Source organism: Pseudopipra pipra, unplaced genomic scaffold, assembly GCF_036250125.1.
Source record: "Pseudopipra pipra isolate bDixPip1 unplaced genomic scaffold, bDixPip1.hap1 HAP1_SCAFFOLD_579, whole genome shotgun sequence".
Lineage (NCBI taxonomy): Eukaryota > Metazoa > Chordata > Aves > Passeriformes > Pipridae > Pseudopipra > Pseudopipra pipra.
The window spans coordinates 1195-24427 of NW_026991067.1; the positions used below are offsets into that span (position 1 = coordinate 1195).

The 23233-nt window shown below is 52.7% G+C and overlaps 1 protein-coding gene and 1 long non-coding RNA gene across 2 annotated transcripts; both read right to left on the reverse strand.

The window, feature by feature from the left end:
* Positions 1-2046: 2046 nt before the first annotated feature.
* LOC135408736 (protein EFR3 homolog B-like) lies at positions 2047-23048 on the reverse strand (the record flags this gene model as incomplete). Its single annotated transcript, XM_064643740.1, is given in 9 exon segments — positions 2047-2292; positions 4965-5040; positions 7969-8141; positions 9992-10043; positions 11176-11189; positions 11191-11288; positions 16175-16435; positions 20775-20910; positions 22799-23048. Coding segments are annotated over 9 exon segments (1306 nt in total), but the record flags the coding sequence as incomplete, so codon positions are not given.
* Positions 12603-16005, reverse strand: LOC135408735 (uncharacterized). Its single transcript, XR_010427805.1, has 5 exons — positions 15335-16005; positions 14369-14681; positions 13862-14013; positions 13195-13347; positions 12603-13042 (listed from the first exon to the last, which is right to left on the reverse strand). It is a non-coding gene; the product is annotated as an uncharacterized LOC135408735 (long non-coding RNA).
* Positions 23049-23233: the final 185 nt, after the last annotated feature.

Sequence of the window (23233 nt, forward strand, 5' to 3'; positions counted from 1 at the left end):
AGGGTGGTTTGGGGTGGCTGGAGTGGCACGGGGGGTATTTTGGGGGTGGCATGGGGTGGTTTTTGGGGTCCTGGAGTGGCATGGGGGGTGTTTTGGGGTGGCATAGGGAGGTTTTGGGGTCCTTTAGGGCTGGCATGGAGAGATTTGGGGGGACTGGAGTGGCATGGGGGTATTTTGGGGTGGCATGGGGGGTATTTTGGGGGTGGCATGGGCAGATTTTGGGGTCCCTTGCAGGTGGCATGGAGAGATTTGGGGTGGCTGGAGTGGCACGGGGGTATTTTGGGGGTGGCATGGGGAGGTTTTGGGGTCCCTTAGGGCTGGGCATGGAGAGATTTGGTGGGGCTGGAGTGGCATGGGGGGTATTTTGGGGTGGCATGGGGTGGTTTTGGGGTCCTGGAGTGGCATGGGGGGTGTTTTGGGGGTGGCAAGGGGAGGTTTTGGGGTCCTTTAGGGCTGGCATGGAGAGATTTGGGGGGACTGGAGTGGCACGGGGGGAGTTTTGGGGGTGGCATGGGAGATTTTGGGTCCATTGGGGCTGGCATGGGGTGCTCTGGGGGGTCTGGAGTGGCATGGGGGGTGTTTTGGGGTGGCATGAGGAGGTTTGGGAGGACTGGAGTGGCACGGGGGTTATTTTGGGGGTGCCATGGGGAGGTTTTGGGGTCCATTGGGGCTGGCATGGGGTGCTCTGGGGGGTCTGGAGTGGCATGGGGGGTATTTTGGGGGTGGCATGGGGAGGTTTTGGGGTCCTTTAGGGCTGGCATGGATTCCTCTGGGGGGACTGGAGTGGCACGGGGAGATTTTGGGGTCCCTATTGGGAGGTGGCACAGGGTGATCTGGTGGGGCTGGAGTGGCACGGGGGTATTTTGGAGTGGCATGGGGTGGTTTGGTGGGGCTGGAGTGGCATGGGGGGTGTTTTGGGGGTGCCATGGGGAGGTTTTGGGGTCCCTTGGAGGTGGCATAGGGTGATCTGGTGGGGCTGGAGTGGCATGGGGGGTGTTTTGGGGTGGCATAGGGAGGTTTGGTGGGGCTGGAGTGGCATGGGGGGTGTTTTGGGGGTGGCATGGAGAGATTTGGGGTCCTTTAGGGCTGGAATGGAGAGATTTGGGGGGGCTGGAGTGGCATGGGGGGTGTTTTGGGGGTGGCATGGGGAGGTTTGGGGGGGCTGCAGTGGCATGGGGGTATTTTAGGGGTGGCATGGAGAGATTTGGGGTCCTTTAGGGCTGGCATGGAGAGATTTGGTGGGGCTGGAGTGGCATGGGGGGTATTTTGGGGGTGGCACGGGGAGGTTTTGGGTCCCTTGGAGGTGGCATAGGGTGACCTGGGGTGGCTGCAGTGGCATGGGGGTATTTTGGGGGGTGGCATGGGGAGGTTTTGGGGTCCTTTAGGGCTGGCATGGAGAGATTTGGGGGGGCTGGACTGGCATGGGGGGAGTTTGGGGGTGTCCTGGGGTGGTTTGGTGGGTCTGGAGTGGCACGGGGGGTGTTTTGGGGTGGCAAGGGGAGGTTTTGGGGTCCTTTAGGGCTGGCATGGAGAGATTTGGGGGGACTGGAGTGGCATGGGGGGTGTTTTGGGGGTGCCATGGGGAGGTTTTGGGGTCCCTTGGAGGAGGCACAGGGTGGTTTGGGGTGGCTGGAGTGGCATGGGGGGTGTTTTGGGGGTGTCCTGGGGTGGTTTGGTGGGGCTGGAGTGGCACGGGGGGTATTTTGGGGTGGCATGGGGTGGTTTTGGGGTCCTGGAGTGGCACGGGGGGTATTTTGGGGGTGGCATGGGGAGGTTTTGGAGTCCCTTGGAGGTGGCATGGAGAGATTTGGGGGGACTGAGTGGCATGGGGGGTATTTTGGGGGTGGCACGAGGAGCTTTATCCGTGACCTGAGGACTTCTGGGGCCATTTCAGGGTGGTCTGGGCACATCTGGGGCGACCTGGGCACATCTGGGGTGACCTGGGCACATCTGGGGCGACCTGGGCACATCTGGGGCGCCCAGGGCTTGGCACCAAGGGCTTCACCTCCCTAAAAGTGCCTCTTTCTCCCTCCAAACTCGGCGGGTTCAGGGCTCAGGGTTGGGGAAACAGGACCCTTCCCGGCCCCCGAAAATCCCGAAATTCCCGAAATTCCCGGCATTCCCGCGCACCTGGATGGCCAGGACGAGGCGGATGAGATCCACCACCACCTCCTCGTTGGCCAGCTCGAGGCTCAGCAGCACCAGGAGCCCGAAAAGGGCCTCGTAGTGGGCCCGGCCGTTGGTGTCCTCCTTGGAGACCAGGAAGATGTGCCGGTACAGCTGCTGCCCGTGCTGGGAAAACAGGGAATTCCACGTGGAATTAGGGAATCAGGAGGGTTGGGAAAGAGCTCTGGGATGGTGGAGTCAAACCCCGGATCCGACCCCGCCGTGATTCTGATGCCACATCCATCCTCATCCCAAAACCTCCAGGGAAGTGACTCCACCCCCTCCCTGGGCAGCCCATTCCAAGGGCTGATCCCAATCCATGGAAAGAATTCCTTCCTGATATCCAACCTGACCCAACCCCCTTCCTTTCCAACTCTTTCTGGAGCCGAAACTAAACCGGGATTAAATCCCACTTAGACCCTGTTTTCCTGCAGGAATCCCAGAATCCCAGAATTAGTGGGGTTGGAAAAGAGCTCCAAGATCGCGGATCCGACCCTGGATCCAACCCCAGCCCGTGGCACTGATGCCACATCCAACCTCATCCTAAAAACTTAAGCCCTGTTTTCCTGCAGGAATCCCAGAATCAGCCGGGTTGGAAAAGAGCTCTGGGATCGTGGAGTCCAACCCTGGATCCGACCCTGGATCCAACCCCGGATCCGACCCCGCTGTGGTTCCCAGCCTGTGGTTCTGATGCCACATCCAAGCTCATCCTAAAAATTTAGGCCCTGTTTTCCTGCAGGAATCCCAGAATCCCAGAATTAGAGGGGTTGGAAAAGAGCTCCGAGGTCGTGGAGTCCAACCCTGGATCCAACCCCAGATCCAACCCCGGATCCGACCCCGCTGTGGTTCCCAGCCTGTGGTTCTGATGCCACATCCAACCTCATCCTAAAAATTTAGGCCCTGTTTTCCTGCAGGAATCCCAGAATCCCGGAATTAGCTGGGCTGGAAAAGAGCTCTGAGATCGTGGAGTCCAACCCTGGATCCGACCCCGGATCCGACCCCGCTGTGGTTCCCAGCCCGTGGTTCTGGTGCCACATCCAACCTCATCCTAAAATTTAGGCCCTGTTTTCTGCAGGAATCCCAGAATCCAGAATTAACTGGGTTGGAAAAGAGCTCCGAGATCGTGGAGTCCAACCCTGGATCCAACCCCAGCCCATGGCACTGATGCCACATCCAACCTCATCCCAAAAACCTCCAGGGAAGTGACTCCCCCCCCTCCCTGGGCAGCCATTCCAAGGGCTGATCCCGATCCATGGAAAGAATTCCTTCCCGATGTCCAACCGGAATCTCCCCCCCCTGGAGGCCGAGCCCTCCTGTCCTGCTGCTGCTCCCTGGAGAAGGGACATAACTGGGAGGGGGGAAGAGTTGGGATGTGGGAAAGGAGGGGGAATAATTGGGATGTGGGATAGGAAGAGGAATAATTTGGAATGTGGGCTGGGAGGGGGAATAATTTGGGATGTGGGATGGGAAGAGGAATAAGTTGGGATGTGGGATGGGAGGGGGAAGATTTGGGATGTGGGAGAGGAGGAGGAATAACTGGGATGTGGGCTGGAGGGGGAATAAGTTGGGATGTGGGACAGGAGAGGGAATAATTCAGATGTGGGAGAGGAGGGGGAATAGTTGGGATGTGGGATAGGAAGAGGAATAATTTGGAATGTGGGCTGGGAGGGGGAATAACTGGGATGTGGGATGGGAGGGGGAATAGTTGGGATGTGGGAGAGGAGAGGGAATAATTCAGATGTAGGATAAGAAATGGAATAGTTGGGATGTGGGATAGGAAGGGGAATAATTGGGATGTGGGATAGAAGGAGGAATAACTGGGATGTGGGAGAGGAGGAGGAATAGTTGGGATGTGGGATAGGAGGGGGAAGAGTTGGGATGTGGGTTGGGAAGGGAATAGTTGGGATGTGGGACGGGAAGAGGAATAAATTGGAATGTGGGAGAGGAGGGGAATAATTTGGAATGTGGGCTGGGAGGGAGGATAAGTTGGGATGTGGGAGAGGAGAGGGAATAATTCCGATGTGAGATAGGAGGGGGAATAGTTGGGATGTGGGTTGGGAAGAGGGGGAATAATTTGGGATGTGGGCTGGGAGGGGGAATAAGTTGGGATGTGGGAAAGGAGAGGGAATAATTGGGATGTGGGATAGGAAGAGGAATAATTTGGAATGTGGGATGGGAGGGAGAATAACTGGGATTTGGGATGGGAGGAGGAATAGTTGGGATGTGGGATAGGAGAGGGAATAATTCAGATGTAGGATAAGATATAGAATAGTTGAGATGCGGGATAGGAAGGGGAATAGTTGGGATGTGGGATAAATGGAGGAATAATTGGGATGTGGGAGAGGAAGGGAAATAGTTGGGATGTGGGTTGGGAAGACGAATAAACTGGGATGTGGGAGAGGAGGGGGAATAATTGGGATGTGGGAGAGGAGGAGGAATAGTTGGGATGTGGGTTGGGAAGAGGGGGAATAATTTGGGATGCGGGATTGGAGGGGGAATAATTGGGATGTGGGCTGGGAAGTGGAATAAACTGGGAAGCGGGATAGGAAGAGGAATAATTGGGATGTGGGAGAGGAGGGGGAATAGTTGGGATGTGGGATAGGAGGGGGAATTCCCATCCTTCCCGATATCCCACCTGCCCCTCCCCTGGCCCAGCTGGAGGCCGTTCCCTCTTGTCCTGCTGCTGCTTCCTGGATTGGAATTCCAGGGATATTCCCAGGTTTTAGCGGCATCAGGGAGCTCCAAGGCCCGGGAATGCCGAGGCCTTGGTCCAAACTTTTCCCAAATCCCGGGATTACCTTCTTCATGAAGACGGAATCCTGGCGGGAACATTTCTCCACCTTCAGCTTGAGGACGGAGATGTCGCTGATGGTGCTGCCGGGAAATCCAGGGAAAAAGGGAAACTCGGGATTGCCGAGGGGGGCAGAGCCATTCCCGCATTCCCGAGGAGATTCCCTGGATGGGAACGACCCATCCCGGGGGAACCACCATCTCCAGGGGGGTTGGAATCCCAAAGATCCAAGATCTGCAGGATGGAACCATCCCAAAAATTCTCCTGGATCACTGACATTCCTGACAGGTATCCCATCCCAGATCCAGGATCTCCAGGATGGAACCATCCCAAAAATTCTCCTGGATCACGGATATTCCTGAGACTGTTCCCATCCCAATCCTGCTCCACGGGATCTCCAGGATGGAACCATCCCAAAAATTCTCCTGGATCACGGATATTCCTGACACTGTTCCCATCCCAAATCCAGGATCTCCAGGATGGAACCATCCCAAAAATTCTCCTGGATCACGGATATTCCTGACAAGGATCCCATCCCAAATTCAGGATCTCCAGGATGGAACCATCCCAAAAATTCTCCTGGATCACGGATATTCCTGACAGGGATCCCATCCCAGATCCAGGATCTCCAGGATGGAACCATCCCAAAAATCCTTATGGATCATGGACATTCTGACAAGGATCCCATCCCAAATCCAGGATCTCCAGGGTCAAGCCATCCAAAAATCCTCCTGGATCATGGATATTCCTGACAGGGATCCCATCCCAGATCCCAGGATCTCCAGGATGGAACCATCCAAAAATTCTCCTGGATCACTCATATTCCTGACAGGGATCCCATCCCAGATCCAGGATCTCCAGGGTGGAACCATCCCAAAAATCCTTATGGATCACAGATATTCCTGCCAGAGATCCCATCCCAGATCCAGGATCTCCAGGGTGGAACCATCCCAAAAATCCTTATGGATCAGAGATATTCCTGACATGAATCCCATCCAAATCCAGGATCTCCAGGATGGAACCATCCCAAAAATAAATTCTCATGGATCACGGATATTCCTGACACGGATCCCATCCCAAATCCAGGATCTCCAGGATGGAACCATCCCAAAAATTCTCATGGATCACGGATATTCCTGCCAGGGATCCCATCCCAAATCCAGGATCTCCAGGATGGAACCATCCCAAAAATTCTCCTGGATCATGGATATTCCTGACAGGGATCCCATCCCAGATCCAGGATCTCCAGGATGGAACCATCCCAAAAATCTTCACTGACATTCCTGACATGGATCCCATCCCAAATCCAGGATCTCCAGGGTGGAACCATCCCCAAAATTCTCCTGGATCATGGATATTCCTGCCAGGGATCCCATCCCAAATCCAGGATCTCCAGGATGGAACCATCCCAAAAATTCTCCTGGATCACGGAGATTCCTGACAGGGATCCCATCCCAAATCCAGGATCTCCAGGGTCAAGCCATCCCAAAAATCCTCCTGGATCACGGATATTCCTGCCAGAGATCCCATCCCAAATCCAGGATCTCCAGGGTGGAACCATCCCCAAAATTCTCCTGGATCACAAATATTCCCGACAGGGATCCCATCCCAGATCCAGGATCTCCAGGATGGAACCATCCCAAAAATTCTCTTGGATCACGGAGATTCCTGACAGGGATCCCATCCCAGATCCAGGATCTCCAGGGTGGAACCGTCCCAAAAATCCTGATGGATCATGGATATTCCTGCCAGGGATCCCATCCCAAATCCAGGATCTCCAGGGTGGAACCATCCCAAAAATTCTCCTGGATCACGGATATTCCTGACACAGATCCCATCCCAGATCCAGGATCTCCAGGATGGAACCATCCCAAAAATCCTCCTGGATCACTGACATTCCTAACACTGTTCCCATCCCAAATCCAGGATCTCCAGGATGGAACCATCCCAAAAATCCTCCTGGATCACTCATATTCCTGCCAGGGATCCCATCCCAGATCCAGGATCTCCAGGGTAGAACCATCCCAAAAATTCTCCTGGATCACGGATATTCCTGACAGGGATCCCATCCCAATCTTCCTCCACGGGATCTCCAGGATGGAACCATCCCAAAAATACTCCTGGATCACTGACATTCCTAACACTGTTCCCATCCCAAATGCAGGATCTCCAGGGTAGGACCATCCCAAAAATTCCCCTGGATCACTGACATTCCTGACAGGGATCCCATCCCAAATCCAGGATCTCCAGGATGGAACCATCCCTAAAATTCTCCTGGATCATGGATATTCCTGACAGGGATCCCATCCCAAATCCAGGATCTCCAGGGTGGAACCATCCCAAAAATTCTCCTGGATCATGGATATTCCCGACAGGGATCCCATCCCAAATCCAGGATCTCCAGGATGGAACCATCCCAAAAATCCTCCTGGATCACTGACATTCCTGACAGGGATCCCATCCCAGATCCAGGATCTCCAGGGTGGAACCATCCCAAAATTCCTCATGGATCATGGATATTCCTGACAGGGATCCCATCCCAATCCTGCTCCATGAGATCTCCAGGATGGAACCATCCCAAAAATCCTTATGGATCACTGATATTCCTGACACTGTTCCCATCCCAAATCCATGATCTCCAGGATGGAACCATCCCAAAAATTCTCCTGGATCACGGATATTCCTGACAGGGATCCCATCCCAAATCCAGGATCTCCAGGATGGAACCATCCCAAAAATTCCCCTGGATCACTGACATTCCTGACAGGGATCCCATCCCAAATCCAGGGGATTCCTGCCAGGGATCCCATCCCAGATCCAGGATCTCCAGGATGGAACCATCCCAAAAATTCTCCTGGATCATGGATATTCCTGCCAGGGATCCCATCCCAAATCCAGGATCTCCAGGGTGGAACCATCCCAAAAATCCTCCTGGATCCCCGACATTCCCGCCGGCGCTCCCATCCCAATCCCGCTCCCCGGGATCTCCCGGCCAATCCCGCGGGAAGAACCTGATGGTGGAGAACTTGTGGCGGTTGCCGTGGCGGTCGATGAAGCTGATGAGGATTTCCAGGACGAAGAGGCGGATTTCGGGATCTTCCAGGAGGGCCGAGGAGAGGAGCCGGTCCAGGAATGCGCTGGGAAGGGCCGTGAGCATGTTCGTGCACTGGAAACCCACGGAGACCTGGAGATTCCGAGGGAAAGATGGGAAAAGGGGCACTCAGAGGGGGTTAAAGCACAATTTGGGGTCCTCTGGAGAAGTTCCTGACGGATTCACCCCTTGGAATATGGACCTGGAGCAGTTCCTGAGGGATTCACCCCTTGGAATATGGACCTGAGGGATTCAACCCATGGAATATGCACCTGGAGCAGTTCCTGAGGGACTGAACTCATGGAATATGGACCTGGAGCAGTTCCTGAGGGATTCACCCCTTGGAAAAACACCAGGAGCAGTTCCTGAGGGATTTATCCCATGGAAAAGGACCTGGAGCAGTTCCTGAGGGATTCACCCCTTGGAATATGGACCTGGAGCAGTTCCTGAGGGATTCACCCCATGGAAAAGCAGTTCCTGAAGGTTTCACCCCAGGGAATATGCACCTGGAGCAGTTCCTGAGGGATTCACCCCATGGAAAAGGACCTGGAGCAGTTCCTGAGGGATTCACCCTTTGGAAAAGGGACCTGGAGCAGTTCCTGAGGGATTCACCCCTTGGAATATGGACCTGGAGCAGTTCCTGAGGGATTCACCCCTTGGAATATGGTCCTGGAGCAGTTCCTGAGGGATTCATTCCATGGAATATGGACCTGGAGCAGTTCCTGAGGGATTCACCCCTTGGAAAAGGGACCTGGAGCAGTTCCTGAGGGATTCACCCCTTGGAATATGGACCTGGAGCAGTTCCTGAGGGATTTATCCCATGGAAAAGGGACCTGGAGCAGTTCCTGAGGGATTCACCCCAGGGAATATGGACCTGGAGCAGTTCCTGAGGGATTCATTCCATGGAAAAGCAGTTCCTGAGGGATTCACCCCTTGGAAAAACACCTGGAGCAGTTCCTGAGGGATTCACCCCATGGAAAAGCAGTTCCTGAGGGATTCACTCCTTGGAAAAGGACCTGGAGCAGTTCCTGAGGGATTCACCCCTTGGAAAAGGGACCTGGAGCAGTTCCTGAGGGATTCACCCCATGGAAAAGGGACCTGGAGCAGTTCCTGAGGGATTCACCCCTTGGAATATGGACCTGGAGCAGTTCCTGAGGGATTCACCCCTTGGAAAAGCAGTTCCTGAGGGATTCACCCATGGAAACGGAACCTGGAGCAGTTCCTGAGGGATTCACCCCTTGGAAAAACACCTGGAGCAGTTCCTGAGGGATTTACCCCATGGAAAAGGGACCTGGAGCAGTTCCTGAGGGATTCACCCCTTGGAAAAACACCTGGAGCAGTTCCTGAGGGATTCATTCCTTGGAATATGGACCTGGAGCAGTTCCTGAGGGATTCATCCCATGGAAAAGGACCTGGAGCAGTTCCTGAGGGATTCACCCCAGGGAATATCCACCTGGAGCAGTTCCTGAGGGATTCACCCCATGGAATATGGACCTGGAGCAGTTCCTGAGGGATTCACCCCTTGGAAAAGGGACCTGGAGCAGTTCCTGAGGGATTCACCCCATGGAATATGGACCTGGAGCAGTTCCTGAGGGATTCACCCCATGGAATATGGACCTGGAGCAGTTCCTGAGGGATTCACCCCAGGGAAAAGGACCTGGAGCAGTTCCTGAGGGATTCACCCCTTGGAATATCCACCTGGAGCAGTTCCTGAGGGATTCACCCCATGGAAAAGGCACCTGGAGCAGTTCCTGAGGGACTGAATTCATGGAATATGGACCTGGAGCAGTTCCTGAGGGATTCACCCCATGGAAAAGGGACCTGGAGCAGTTCCTGAGGGATTCACCCCATGGAAAAGGGACCTGGAGCAGTTCCTGAGGGATTCACCCCATGGAATATTCCCCTGGAATACGATCCCACGGGAATTGGGGCCGGATTCCTACCTGGAGCAGGGATTTCAGGAGCATGATCTGCGTCAGCCGGTTCCGGTTTTCCCTGCGTGGAAAGAGGAATTCCGGGGTCAAATCCAGGTGGGAACGAGACATTCCAGGAATTTTGGGGATTAAAAAGCCGGAATGGGATCAGGGGGGAGAAGATCCGAGTTCTCCAGGCAGGAATCCAAAGGCAAAACAACGGGAATGACAATTCCCAGGATCCAAGGGAATCCTGTTTTCCCATAAACAAACAAGACCTTGGATCTGTTTTTGTGGGAAAAATGATCCAAAGGGTTCAGGAATTCCATGTGGGAATGGTGGGAATTGATCCCGGGGATTCCGGGGAGGAGGGATTTGATTCCTGCCTGGAATTCCCAAACACGGCAGGAATTCCGGAGTCGCTGCGGCCTCGAAATTCCAACGGGATTTTAGAAAACCTGGGAGCGCTGAGCTGGGATTTGGGAATTTTCCGGGATTAAAAACCAGGGATTTTAGAAAATCTGGGAGTCCTGAATGGGAATTTGGCCATTTTATGGGATTAACAAACCCGGGAATGGGATCGGGGGGGAGGAGATCCGAGTTCTCCAGGCAGGAATCCAAAGGCAAAAAAAATGGGAATGACGCTTCCCAAGACCTCAGAGAATCCTGTTTTCCATAAATAGGAGTTTGGAGCCGTTTTTCCAGGAAAAATGATCCCAAGAGTTGTACAAATCCATGGGAATGGTGGGAATTGATCCCTGAGATTCCAGGGAGGAGGGATTTGATTCCTGCCTGGAATTCCCAAACATGGTGGAAATTCCGGAGGCGCTGCGGCCTCAAAATTCCAACGGGATTTTAGAAAACCTGGGAGTGCTGAGCTGGGATTTGGGAATTTTCCGGGATTAAAAACCAGGGATTTTAGAAAATCTGGGAGTCCTGAACGGGAATTTGGCCATTTTATGGGATTAAAAACCCGGGAATGGGATGGGGGGGAGGAGATCCGAGTTCTCCAGGCAGGAATCCAAAGGCCAAAAAAACCGGGAATGACACTTCCCAGGATCCAAGGGAAGCCCGTTTTCCATAAATAAACTGGAATTTGGAGCCATTTTTCCCGGAAAAATGATCCAGAGAGTGGTTTAATTCCAAGGAAACGGCGCCAAAAAAATTCCCGGGAGAGGGGAGGGGGATCGGGAATTTTCGGGATCCGTCCTCACCCGTCTTTTCCTCGGCTCCATGGAATGTTGGGAAGAGGGCAGAGGCACCTTGTTCATGATGAAAACCATCACCTCCGACTGCTGGTAGGTGGGCAGGGTGCTGGCGAAGGAGCCTGCGGGAGCGGGAACGGGCCTCGGAATGCCGGGAATGGCCCGGGAATGGGCGGGATTCCCAAGCGGGACGGAGCCCGGAAAGGATGGAACGGGAAAAACCCGCCCGGAGCCACCGAAACAACTCCCGGGGATGGGAAAAATTCCAGCTGGGAGATGCAGATCCCTGATTCCAACCTTTTCTGGGTTGGGAATGGGGAATCCTTGGATCCAGCACCTCCTTCCCTCTTTTTCCTCAGAATTCCCAATCCAGGAAAAGCAGGAATTATTCCTGCAGATCCCCATCCACATCTTCACCTCCAGGGAATTCCAGACCCACCAAAATTCCATCTGGGAGATTCCAATCCCAGATTCCAACCATTCCCTGTCCTCTTTCCCTCCTTTCCTTCCCTTCCTCAGAATTCCCAATCCAGGGAAAAGCAGGAATGTCGCTTCCCATCCCACACCTCCAGCTGGCAGATCCCAATCCCTGCTTCCAAAGGATTCCAGATTCCAAGAGTCCAGAACTCCTGAATCCTTGGATCCAGCCCCTCCTTCCCTCTTTTTCCTCAGGGATTCCCAAACCAGGAAAAGCAGGAATTATTCCTGCGGATCCACATCTTCACCTCCAGGGAATTCCAGAGCCACCAAAATTCCAGTTGAGAGATGCCAATCCCAGATTCCAAACTTTCCCCTTCCGGAATTCCCAAATCCCTGGATCCAGCACCTCTTTCCCTGTTTTCCTCAGAATTCCCAATCCAGGAAAAGCAGGAATTATTCCTGGGGATCCTCATCCACATCTTCACCTCCAGGGAATTCCAGAGCCACCAAAATCCTTCCCAGGAGGGAAAAATTCCAGCTGGGAGATGCCAATCCCAGATTCCAAACTTTCCCATTCCGGAACTGCTGAATCCTTGGATCCAGCACCTCCTTCCCTGTTTTCCGCAGAATTCCCAATCCAGGGAAAAGCAGGAATGTCCCTTCCCATCCCCCACCTCCAGCTGGCAGATCCCAATCCCTGCTTCCAAAGGATTCGGGATTCCAAGATTCCAGAACTCCGGAATCCCTGGATCCAGCACCTCCTTCCCTCTTTTTCCTCAGAATTCCCAATCCAGGAAAAGCAAGAATTATTCCTGCGGATCCCCATCCACATCTTCACCTCCAGGGAATTCCAGAGCCACCAAAATCCTTCCCAGGAGGGAAAAATTCCAGCTGGGAGATGCCAATCCCAGATTCCAAACTTTCCCATTCCAGAACTGCTGAATCCTTGGATCCAGCACCTCCTTCCCTGTTTTCCGCAGAATTCCCAATCCAGGGAAAAGCAGGAATCTATTCCTATGGATCCAGGTCATTCCAGAGCCACCAAAATTCCAGCTGGGAGATGTCAATCCCAGATTCCAACCCTTCCTGCTTTGGGAATGGGGAATCCCTGGATCCAGCACCTTTTTCCTCCTATTTTTTTCCACTTTTCCTTCCCTTCCTCAGAATTCCCAATCCAGGGAAAAGCAGGAATGTCCCTTCCCATCCCACACCTCCAGCTGGCAGATCCCAATCCCTGCTTCCAAGGAACTCCAGATTCCAAGATTCCGGAATTCCCAAATCCCTGGATCCAGCACCTCCTTCCCTCTTTTTCCTCAGAATTCCCAATCCAAGGAAAAGCAGGAATGTCCCTTCCCATCCCACACCTCCTGCTGGCAGATCCCAATCCCTGCTTCCAAAGGATTCGGGATTCCAAGAGTCCGGAATTCCCAAATCCCTGGATCCAGCACCTCCTTCCCTCTTTTCCTCAAAATTCCCAATCCAGGAAAAGCAGGAATTATTCCTATGGATCCAGGTCATTCCAGAGCCACCAAAATTCCAGCTGGGAGATGCCAATCCCAGATTCCAAACTTTCCCATTTCAGAACTCCTGAATCCTTGGATCCAGCACCTCCTTCCCTCTTTTTCCTCAGAATTCCCAGTCCAGGGAAAAGCAGGAATGTCCCTTCCCATCCCACACCTCCAGCTGGCAGATCCCAATCCCTGCTTCCAAAGGATTCGGGATTCCAAGATTCCAGAACTCCTGAATCCTTGGATCCAGCACCTCCTTCCCTCCTTTTCCTCAGAATTGGAAAAGCAGGAATTATTGCTGGGGATCCTCATCCACATCTTCACCTCCAGGGAATTCCAGACCCTCCAAAATCCTTCCCAGGAGGGAAAAATTCCAGCTGGGAGGATTCCAATCCCCAGATTCCAACCATTCCCTGTCCTCTTTCCTCCTTTCCTTCCCTTCCTCAGAATTCCAATCCAGGGAAAAGCAGGAATGTCCCTTCCCATCCCCCACCTCCTGCTGGCAGATCCCAATCCCTGCTTCCAAGGAACTCCAGATTCCAAGAGTCCGGAATTCCCAAATCCCTGGATCCAGCACCTCCTTCCCTCCTTTCCTTCCCTTCCTCAGAATTCCCAATCCAGGAAAAGCAAGAATTATTCCATGCGGATCCCCATCCACATCTTCACCTCCAGGGAATTCCAGACCCACCAAAATTCCAGCTGGGAGATGCCAATCCCAGATTCCAAACTTTCCCATTCCGGAACTGCTGAATCCTTGGATCCAGCACCTCCTTCCCTGTTTTCCTCAGAATTCCCAATCCAGGGAAAAGCAGGAATTTCCCTTCCCATCCCACACCTCCCGCTGGCAGATCCCAATCCCTGCTTCCGAAGGATTTGGGATTCCAAGATTCCGGAATTCCCAAATCCCTGGATCCAGCACCTCCTTCCCTCCTTTCCTCAGAATTCCCAATGCAGGGAAAAGCAGGAATGTCCCTTCCCATCCCACACCTCCCGCTGGCAGATCCCAATCCCTGCTTCCGAAGGATTTGGGATTCCAAGAGTCCGGAATTCCCAAATCCCTCGATCCAGCACCTCCTTCCCTCCTTTTCCTCAGGGGATTCCCAATCCAGGAAAAGCAGGAATTATTCCTGCGGATCCCCATCCACATCTTCACCTCCAGGGAATTCCAGAGCCACCCAAAATCCTTCCAGGAGGGAAAAATTCCAGCTGGGAGATTCCAATCCCAGATTCCAAACTTTCCCATTCTGGAACTGCTGAATCCTTGGATTCAGCACCTCCTTCCCTCTTTTCCTCAGGAATTCCCAATCCAGGAAAAGCAGGAATGTCCCTTCCCATCCCACACCTCCCGCTGGCAGATCCCAATCCCTGCTTCCAAAGGATTCGGCATTCCAAGAGTCTGGAATTCCCAAATCCCTGGATCCAGCACCTCCTTCCCTCTTTTTCCTCAGAATTCCCAATCCAGGAAAAGCAGGAATTATTCCTGCGGATCCCCATCCACATCTTCACCTCCAGGGAATTCCAGAGCCACCAAAATCCTTCCCAGGAGGGAAAATTTCCAGCTGGGAGATTCCAATCCCAGATTCCAAACTTTCCCCTTCCGGAACTGCTGAATCCTTGGATCCAGCACCTCCTTCCCTGTTTTCCTCAGAATTCCCAATCCAGGAAAAGCAGGAATTATTCCTATGGATCCAGGTCATTCAGAGCCACCAAAATTCCAGCTGGGAGATTCCAATCCCGGATTCCAAACTTTCCCCTTCCGGAACTGCTGAATCCTTGGATCCAGCACCTCCTTCCCTCTTTTTCCTCAGAATTCCCAGTCCAGGGAAAAGCAGGAATGTCCCTTCCCATCCCACACCTCCAGCTGGCAGATCCCAATCCCTGCTTCCAAAGGATTCCAGATTCCAAGAGTCCGGAATTCCCAAATCCCTGGATCCAGCACCTCCTTCCCTCCTTTCCTCCCCTTCCTCAGAATTCCCAATCCAGGAAAAGCAGGAATGTCCCTTCCCATCCCACACCCCCTGCTGGCAGATCCCAATCCCTGCTTCCAATGGATTTGGAATTCCAAGATTCCAGAACTCCTGAATCCTTGGATCCAGCACCTCCTTCCCTCCTTTCCTCAGAATTCCCAATCCAGGGAAAAGCAGGAATTATTCCTGTGGATCCCCATCCACATCTTCACCTCCAGGGAATTCCAGAGCCACCAAAATTCCATCTGGGAGATTCCAATCCCAGATTCCAACCATTCCCTGTCCTCTTTCCCTCCTTTCCTTCCTTCCTCAGAATTCCCAATCCAGGGAAAAGCAGGAATGTCCCTTCCCATCCCACACCTCCTGCTGCCAGATCCCAATCCCTGCTTCCAAAGGATTCGGGATTCCAAGATTCCAGAACTCCGGAATCCTTGGATCCAGCACCTCCTTCCCCTCTTTTTCCTCAGAATTCCCAATCCAGGAAAAGCAGGAATTATTCCTGTGGATCCTCATCCACATCTTCACCTCCAGGGAATTCCAGAGCCACCAAAATCCTTCCCAGGAGGGAAAAATTCCAGCTGGGAGATTCCAATCCAGATTCCAACCATTCCCTGTCCTCTTTCCCTCCTTTCCTTCCCTTCCTCAGAATTCCCAATCCAGGAAAAGCAGGAATGTCCCTTCCCATCCCACAGCTCCAGCTGGCAGATCCCAATCCCTGCTTCCAAGGAATTCCAGATTCCAAGAGTCCGGAATTCCCAAATCCCTGGATCCAGCACCTCCTTCCCTGTTTTCTTCAGAATTCCCAATCCAGGAAAAGCAGGAATGTCCCTTCCCATCCCACACCTCCAGCTGGCAGATCCCAATCCCTGCTTCCAAAGGATTCCGGATTCCAAGACTCCGGAATTCCCAAATCCCTGGATCCACCATCATTTTCCTTCCCCTCCTTTTCCTCCTCATCCCACAACCCCCCACCCCCCATTCCCGCCAAAACCCCGGGATCCCCAGAATCCCCCCCTCCCTCAGGACACAAATCCCTCTTCCCACACCCCCGAAAAAACCCGGAATGCCGGTCAATCCCGGAAAAAAAAAACCCGGGAAAACTCCCCGTCCCACCGATGGTTTTGATCACGGCCTCCTGGAACATCCTCTCCTCCTGCTCCTTGATGATCCGGGGGCTCATCCCGGGGCTCATCCCGGGGCTCATCCCGGCTCCCATCCCGGTGTTGATCCCGGTGTTGATCCCGGTGTTGATCCCGGTGTTGATCCCGGCTCCGATGGCGGCTCCGGCGCCGTCGTAGGTGCCGGTGAGGGCGTAGTCGATGCTGAGCCGCAGCTGCCGCAGCAACGTGTTGAAAACTTCCAGCACGGTGGGACCTGGGAAATTCCAAAGGGGAGGGGGGGGGGGGAAATTCCATAGGGAGTCGGGATTCCAGGGAAAAAATGAGCCCTCGGAGTTTGGGAATCGTCACGGGACTGTGGGATGAGGGAGGGAATTCCAAAGGGAGTCGGGATTCCAGGGGAAAAGGACCCCCCAGACCTTGGGAATCATCACGGGCCTGGGAATGAGGGAGGAGAAAATTCCAGAGAGAGTCAGGATTCCATGGAAAAATGAGCCTCAGACCTTGGGAATCATCAGGGGACTGTGGGATGAGTTAAATCCTGAGGGGAGTCAGAATTCCAGGGAAAAGTGGGAATCTGGTGGTGAAGACTCTCATCGGGAGATTCTGGGATGAGGGACAGGGATAAATCCCAAAGGGATTCAGAATTCCAGGGAAAAAGGACCCTCGGACCCTGGGAATCATCAGGGGACTGTGGGATGAGGGATGGGGTTAAATCCCAAAAGGATTCAGAATTCCAGAGGAATAGTGGGAATGTGGAGGAGAAGGGTCTGATCAGGAGATTCTGGGATGGGATAAATCCAGAGGAGATTCAGAATTCCAGGGAAAAAGTGGGAATCTGGTGGTCAAAGGTCTCATCAGGAGAGTCTGGGATGAGGGACAGGGATAAGAATTCCCAGGGGATTCAGAATTCCAGGGAAAAGGATCTTGGGAATCATCAGAGGACTGTGGGATGAGGGATGGAGTTAAATCCCAAAAGGATTCAGAATTCCAGGGAAAAGTGGGAATGTGGTGGAGAGGGGTCTGATCAGGAGATTCTGGGATGAGGGATTGGGTTAAGAATTCCAAGGGAATTCAGAATTCCAGGGAAAAAGGACCCTCTGACCCTGGGAATCATCAGGGGACTGTGGGATGAGGGACGGGGTTAAATCCCAAGGGGATTCAGAATTCCAGGGAAAAACTGGGAATGTGGAGGAGAAGGGTCTGATCAGGAGATTCTGGGATGGGATAAATCCCAAAGGGATTCAGAATTCCAGAGGAAAAGGGGGAATCTCCTGGAAAAGGGGTCTCATCATGAGAGTCTGGGATGAGGGATGGGGTTAAGAATTCCAAAGGGATTCAGAATTCCAGAGGAAAAGTGGGAATCTGGTGGTGAAGACTCTCATCAGGAGATTCTGGGATGAGGGACAGGGTTAAGAATTCCAAGGGAATTCAGAATTCCATGGAAAAAGGACCCTCTGACCCTGGGAATCATCAGGGGGACTGTGGGATGAGGGACGGGGTTAAATCCCAAGGGGATTCAGAATTCCAGGGAAAAACTGGGAATGTGGAGGAGAAGGGTCTGATCAGGAGATTCTGCGATGGGATAAATCCAGAGGGGATTCAGAATTCCAGGGGAAAAGTGGGAATGTGGTGGACAGGGGTCTCATCAGGAGAGTCTGGGATGAGGGACGGGGATAAATCCCAAAGGGATTCAGAATTCCAGGGAAAAAAGACCCCCTAACCTTGGGAATCATCATGGGACTGTAGAATGAGTTAAATCCCAAAGGGATTCAGAATTCCAGGGAAAAGTGGGAATCTGGGGGTCAAAGGGCTCATCAGGAGATTCTGGGATGGGATAAATCCAGAGAAGATTCAGAATTCCAGGGAAAAAGGACCCTCGGACCTTGGGAATCATCAGCAGACTCAGGGATGAGGGACAGGGATAAATCCAGAGGGGATTCAGAATTCCAGGGGAAAAGTGGGAATCTGGGGGTCAAAGGGCTCATCAGGAGATTCTGGGATGGGATAAATCCCAAAGGGATTCAGAATTCCAGAGGAAAAGTGGGAATGTGGACGAGAAGGGTCTCATCAGGAGATTCTGGGATGAGGGACAGGGTTAGGAATTCCAAAGGGATTCAGAATTCCAGGGAAAAGTGGGAATCTGGGGGTCAAAGGTCTCATCAGGACATTCTGGGATGGGATAAATCCCAAAAGGAGTCAGAATTCCAGAGGAAAAGTGGGAATGTGGACGAGAAGGGTCTCATCAGGAGATTCTGGGATGAGGGACAGGGTTAGGAATTCCAAAGGGATTCAGAATTCCAGGGAAAAGTGGGAATCTGGGGGTCAAAGGTCTCATCAGGAGAGTCTGGGATGGGGATAAATCCAAGTGGGATTCAGAATTCCAGGGAAAAGTGGGAATGTGGAGGAGAAGGGTCTGATCAGGAGATTCTGGGATGGGATAAATCCAGAGGGGATTCAGAATTCCAGAGGAAAAGTGGGAATCTGGTGGTCAAAGGTCTCATCAGGAGAGTCTGGGATGAGGGACGGGGTTAAGAATTCCAAAGGGATTCAGAATTCCAGGGAAAAGTGGGAATCTGGGGGTCAAAGGTCTCAATGGGAGATTCTGGGATGAGAGATAGGGATAAATCCCAAGGGGATTCAGAATTCCAGGGAAAAGTGGGAATCTCCTGGAAAAGGGTCTTATCAGGAGATTCTGGGATGAGGGACGGGGTTAAGAATTCCAAAGGGATTCAGAATTCCAGAGGAAAAGTGGGAATGTGGAGGAGAAGAGTCTTTCCAAGAGATTCTGGGATGAGGAATTCCCACCTTTCCCGTGACCCTGGGATGGGCAAGAAAACCCTGGAATTCCTGGAAAAGTCCCAATTCCCACCCTTGGAGATGGTGGAATTCCCACTGGAACATTCCATAAATATTCCAGGTGGGATTCGTGACTCCAAATAAGAAGGAAATTCCCTTCTGGAGCGCCGGGAAAATCCCGGAAAATCCCTTTTTTTTCCTGCTCTTCCCAAATGTTGGAATTCCACTCCCTATTCCAGGAACTTGGGAGCAGGGAGAGGATTCCTGGAATTCCTCGGGAATGGATCCCTCACCCACAGATCCCATTTTTCCACTTTCAAACACCAGAATTCCGGAATTCCACCCGGTGCTCCGGGAATTTGGGAGCACAGGGGGAGAGAGAGGATATTCCCGGAATTCCCTGGGATTTGGGAATGGATCTCTCTCCCACGGATCCCATTTTTCTGCTTTTGGACACACAAAACACCGGAATTCTGGAATTCCACCCGGTTCTCCGGGATTTTGGGAGCACAGGGAGAGAGAGAGGATATTCCCAGAATTCCACCCGGCACTCCAGGAATTTGGGAGCAGGGAGAGAGAGGATATTCCCAGAATTCCCTGGGATTTGGGAATGGCTCCCTCACCCACAAATCCCATTTTTCCGCTTTCAAACACCAGAATTCCGGAATTCCACCCGGTTCTCCGGGAATTTGGGAGCACAGGGAAAGAGAGAGAGGATATTCCCAGAATTCCACCCGGTTCTCCGGGAATTTGGGAGCAGGGAGAGAGAGAGAATATTCCCAGAATTCCCTGGGATTTGGGAATGGATCCCTCACCCACAAATCCCATTTTTCTGCTTTCAAACACCGGAATTCCGGAATTCCACCCGGTTCTCCCAGCACGAGGGGAGGAATTTGGGAGCAGGGAAAGAGAGAGAGGATATTCCCAGAATTCCCTGGGATTTGGGAATGGATTCCTCACCCACAAATCCCATTTTTCCACTTTCGGACATGCAAACACCGGAATTCCGGAATTCCACCCGGTTCTCTGGGAATTTGGGAGCACAGGGAGAGAGAGAGGATATTCCCAGAATTCCCTGGGATTTGGGAATGGCTCCCTCACCCACAAATCCCATTTTTCCGCTTTCAAACACCAGAATTCCGGAATTCCACCCGGTTCTCCAGGAATTTGGGAGCAGGGAAAGAGAGAGAGGATATTCCCAGAATTCCCTGGGATTTGGGAATGGCTCCCTCACCCACGGATCCCATTTTTCCGCTTTCGGACACGCAAACACCGGAATTCCGGAATTCCACCCGGTTCTCTGGGAATTTGGGAGCACAGGGAGAGAGAGAGGATATTCCCAGAATTCCCTGGGATTTGGGAATGGCTCCCTCACCCACAAATCCCATTTTTCCGCTTTCAAACACCAGAATTCCGGAATTCCACCCGGTTCTCCAGGAATTTGGGAGCAGGGAAAGAGAGAGAGGATATTCCCAGAATTCCCTGGGATTTGGGAATGGCTCCCTCACCCACGGATCCCATTTTTCCGCTTTCGGACACGCAAACACCGGAATTCCGGAATTCCACCCGGTTCTCCGGGATTTTGGGAGCACAGGGAGAGAGAGAGGATATTCCCAGAATTCCCTGGGATTTGGGAATGGATCCCTCACCCACAAATCCCATTTTTCCGCTTTCAAACACCAGAATTCCGGAATTCCCCCAGTTCTCCCGGCACGAGGGAGGAATTTGGGAGCAGGGAAAGAGAGGGGGAAGGGATATTCCGAGAATTCCCTGGGATTTGGGAATGGCTCCCTCACCCACGGATCCCGAGGCGGCGATGGCGGCCGCTTCCGACAGCACTTCCACGATTCCCGCCCGGATCGGGGCCGCGCTCCGGCTGTTGGCGTCCAAGTGGCCCAAAAGCTGCTGGATCACCAGGTGGGAATGCTGGGGCTGGAATAAAAAATTGGGAATGTCGTTGGGAATGTTGTTGGGAAGAGCGGGAGGTTTTCCAGGATGAATCCCGACGTTCCCAAGGGAAGGAAAAATGGGAGGAGTCCGGGAAAAGCTTCTTTGGAGGAGGAGGGTGGAGGGGTTTTCCCGGGAAAAATGATCCAGAGGGTCGGGGAATTCCATGTGGGAATGGTGGGAATTGATCCCGGGGATTCCGGGGAGGAGGGATTTGATTCCTGCCCGGGATTCCCAAATTGTGGCCTCGTGATTCCGACGGGATTTGATGAAATTTGGGGGGAGGGAAAATTTCTGGGAATTTTGGGTATTTCTGGGGATTAAAAAGCGGGAATGGGATCAGGGGGGAGGAGATCCGGGTTTTCCAGGTAGGAATCCAAAGGGAATGACAATTCCAAGGATCCCAGGGAAGCCTCTTTTCCAGAAATAAACAGGAATTTGGAGCCGTTTTTCCAGGAAAAATGATCCAAAGGGTTCCATAAATCCATGTGGGAATGGTGGGAATTGATCCCGGGGATTCTGGGGAGGAGGGATTTGATTCCTGGAATAACATTCCAGGATCTGGGAATGCTGGGACAGCCCCTGGGAGGCTCTGGAGCCTCCAGGAATATCCCTCTTTTTTTTCCCCTCATCCCCCAAAAAAAACGTGGGAATCAGCAACTCCCCCTCAGAATTCCCAACTTCTCCCCCTCAGAATTCCCAACTTCTCCCCTCAGAATTCCCAACTCCCCCTCAGAATTCCCAACTTCTCCCCCTCAGAATTCCCAACTTCCCCTCAGAATTCCCAACTCCCCCTCAGAATTCCCAACTTCTCCCCCTCAGAATTCCCAACTTCCCCCTCAGAATTCCCAACATTCCCTCAGAATTCCCAACTTCTCCCCCTCAGAATTCCCAACTTCCCCTCAGAATTCCCAACTTCCCCCTCAGAATTCCCAACTTCCCCCCCATCAGAATTCCCAACTACCCCTCAGAATTCCCAGCTTCCCCCTCAGAATTCCCAACTTCTCCCCTCAGAATTCCCAACTCCCCCTCAGAATTCCCAACTTCCCCTCAGAATTCCCAACTTCCCCCTCAGAATTCCCAATTTCCCCTCAGAATTCCCAACTTCTCCCCCTCAGAATTCCCAACTTCCCCCTCAGAATTCCCAACTTCCCCCTCAGAATTCCCAACTCCCCCTCAGAATTCCCAACTTCTCCCCCTCAGAATTCCCAACTTCCCCCTCAGAATTCCCAACTTCTCCCTCAGAATTCCCAACATTCCCTCAGAATTCCCAACTTCTTCCCTCAGAATTCCCAACTTCTCCCCCTCAGAATTCCCAACTTCCCCCTCAGAATTCCCAACTTCCCACCAGAATTCCCAACTTCTCCCCCTCAGAATTCCCAACTTTCCCTCAGAATTCCCAACTTCTCCCCCTCAGAATTTCCAACTTCTCCCCCTCAGAATTCCCAACTTCTCCCCCTCAGAATTCCCAACTTCCCCCCTCAGAATTCCCAACTTCCCACAGAATTCCCAACTCCTCCCCCTCAGAATTCCCAACTTCTCTCCCTCAGAATTCCCAACTTCTCCCTCCTCATTCCCAGGATTTGGGAGCCACTTGGAATAACATTCCAGGATCTGGGAATGCCGGGACAGCCCCCAGGAGTCTCCCAGGAATATCCGGGAATATCCCTCTTTTTTTTCCCCTCATCCCAAAAAAATTCCAGCTCGGCAACTCCCCCTCAGAATTCCCAACTTCCCATCCCATCCCTCTCATTCCCAGAGGATCAGGAGCCACTTGGAATAACATTCCAGGATCTGGGAATGCCGGGGCAGCCTCTGGCTCCAGAATCTCCTGGAATCTCCCGGATTCTCCCGGATTTTTCCCGGCCCTGACCTGGATGGAATACATGATGATCCGGAAGCAGCCGGTGGCGAAAACCTTCGGCTCCCACAGGGAATGGTTGTCCAGGTGGCTGGAAAAAAAAACGGGAATAAACTTTGGGATAAGCCCTGGGGAAGGGCAGGGAAAAAAATCCCAGCTCCGGGGGGGAAAAAAAACAGGAAAATGGGCCTGGAATGTGGGTCTGGAATGCCGGGGGATTCGGAATTTTGGGAAGCAGGACTTGGAATTTGGGAAGCAGGACCTGGAATTTTGGGAAGCAAGACTTGGAATTTGGAAGCAGGACCTGGAATTTTGGGAAGCAGGACTTGGAATTTTGGGAAGCAGGACTTGGAATTTGGGAAGTAGGACCTGGAATTTTGGGAAGCAGGAATTGGAAGATTGGGATCAGCATCCAGGAGGCAGAAATTTGGGATGCAGGATTCAGAA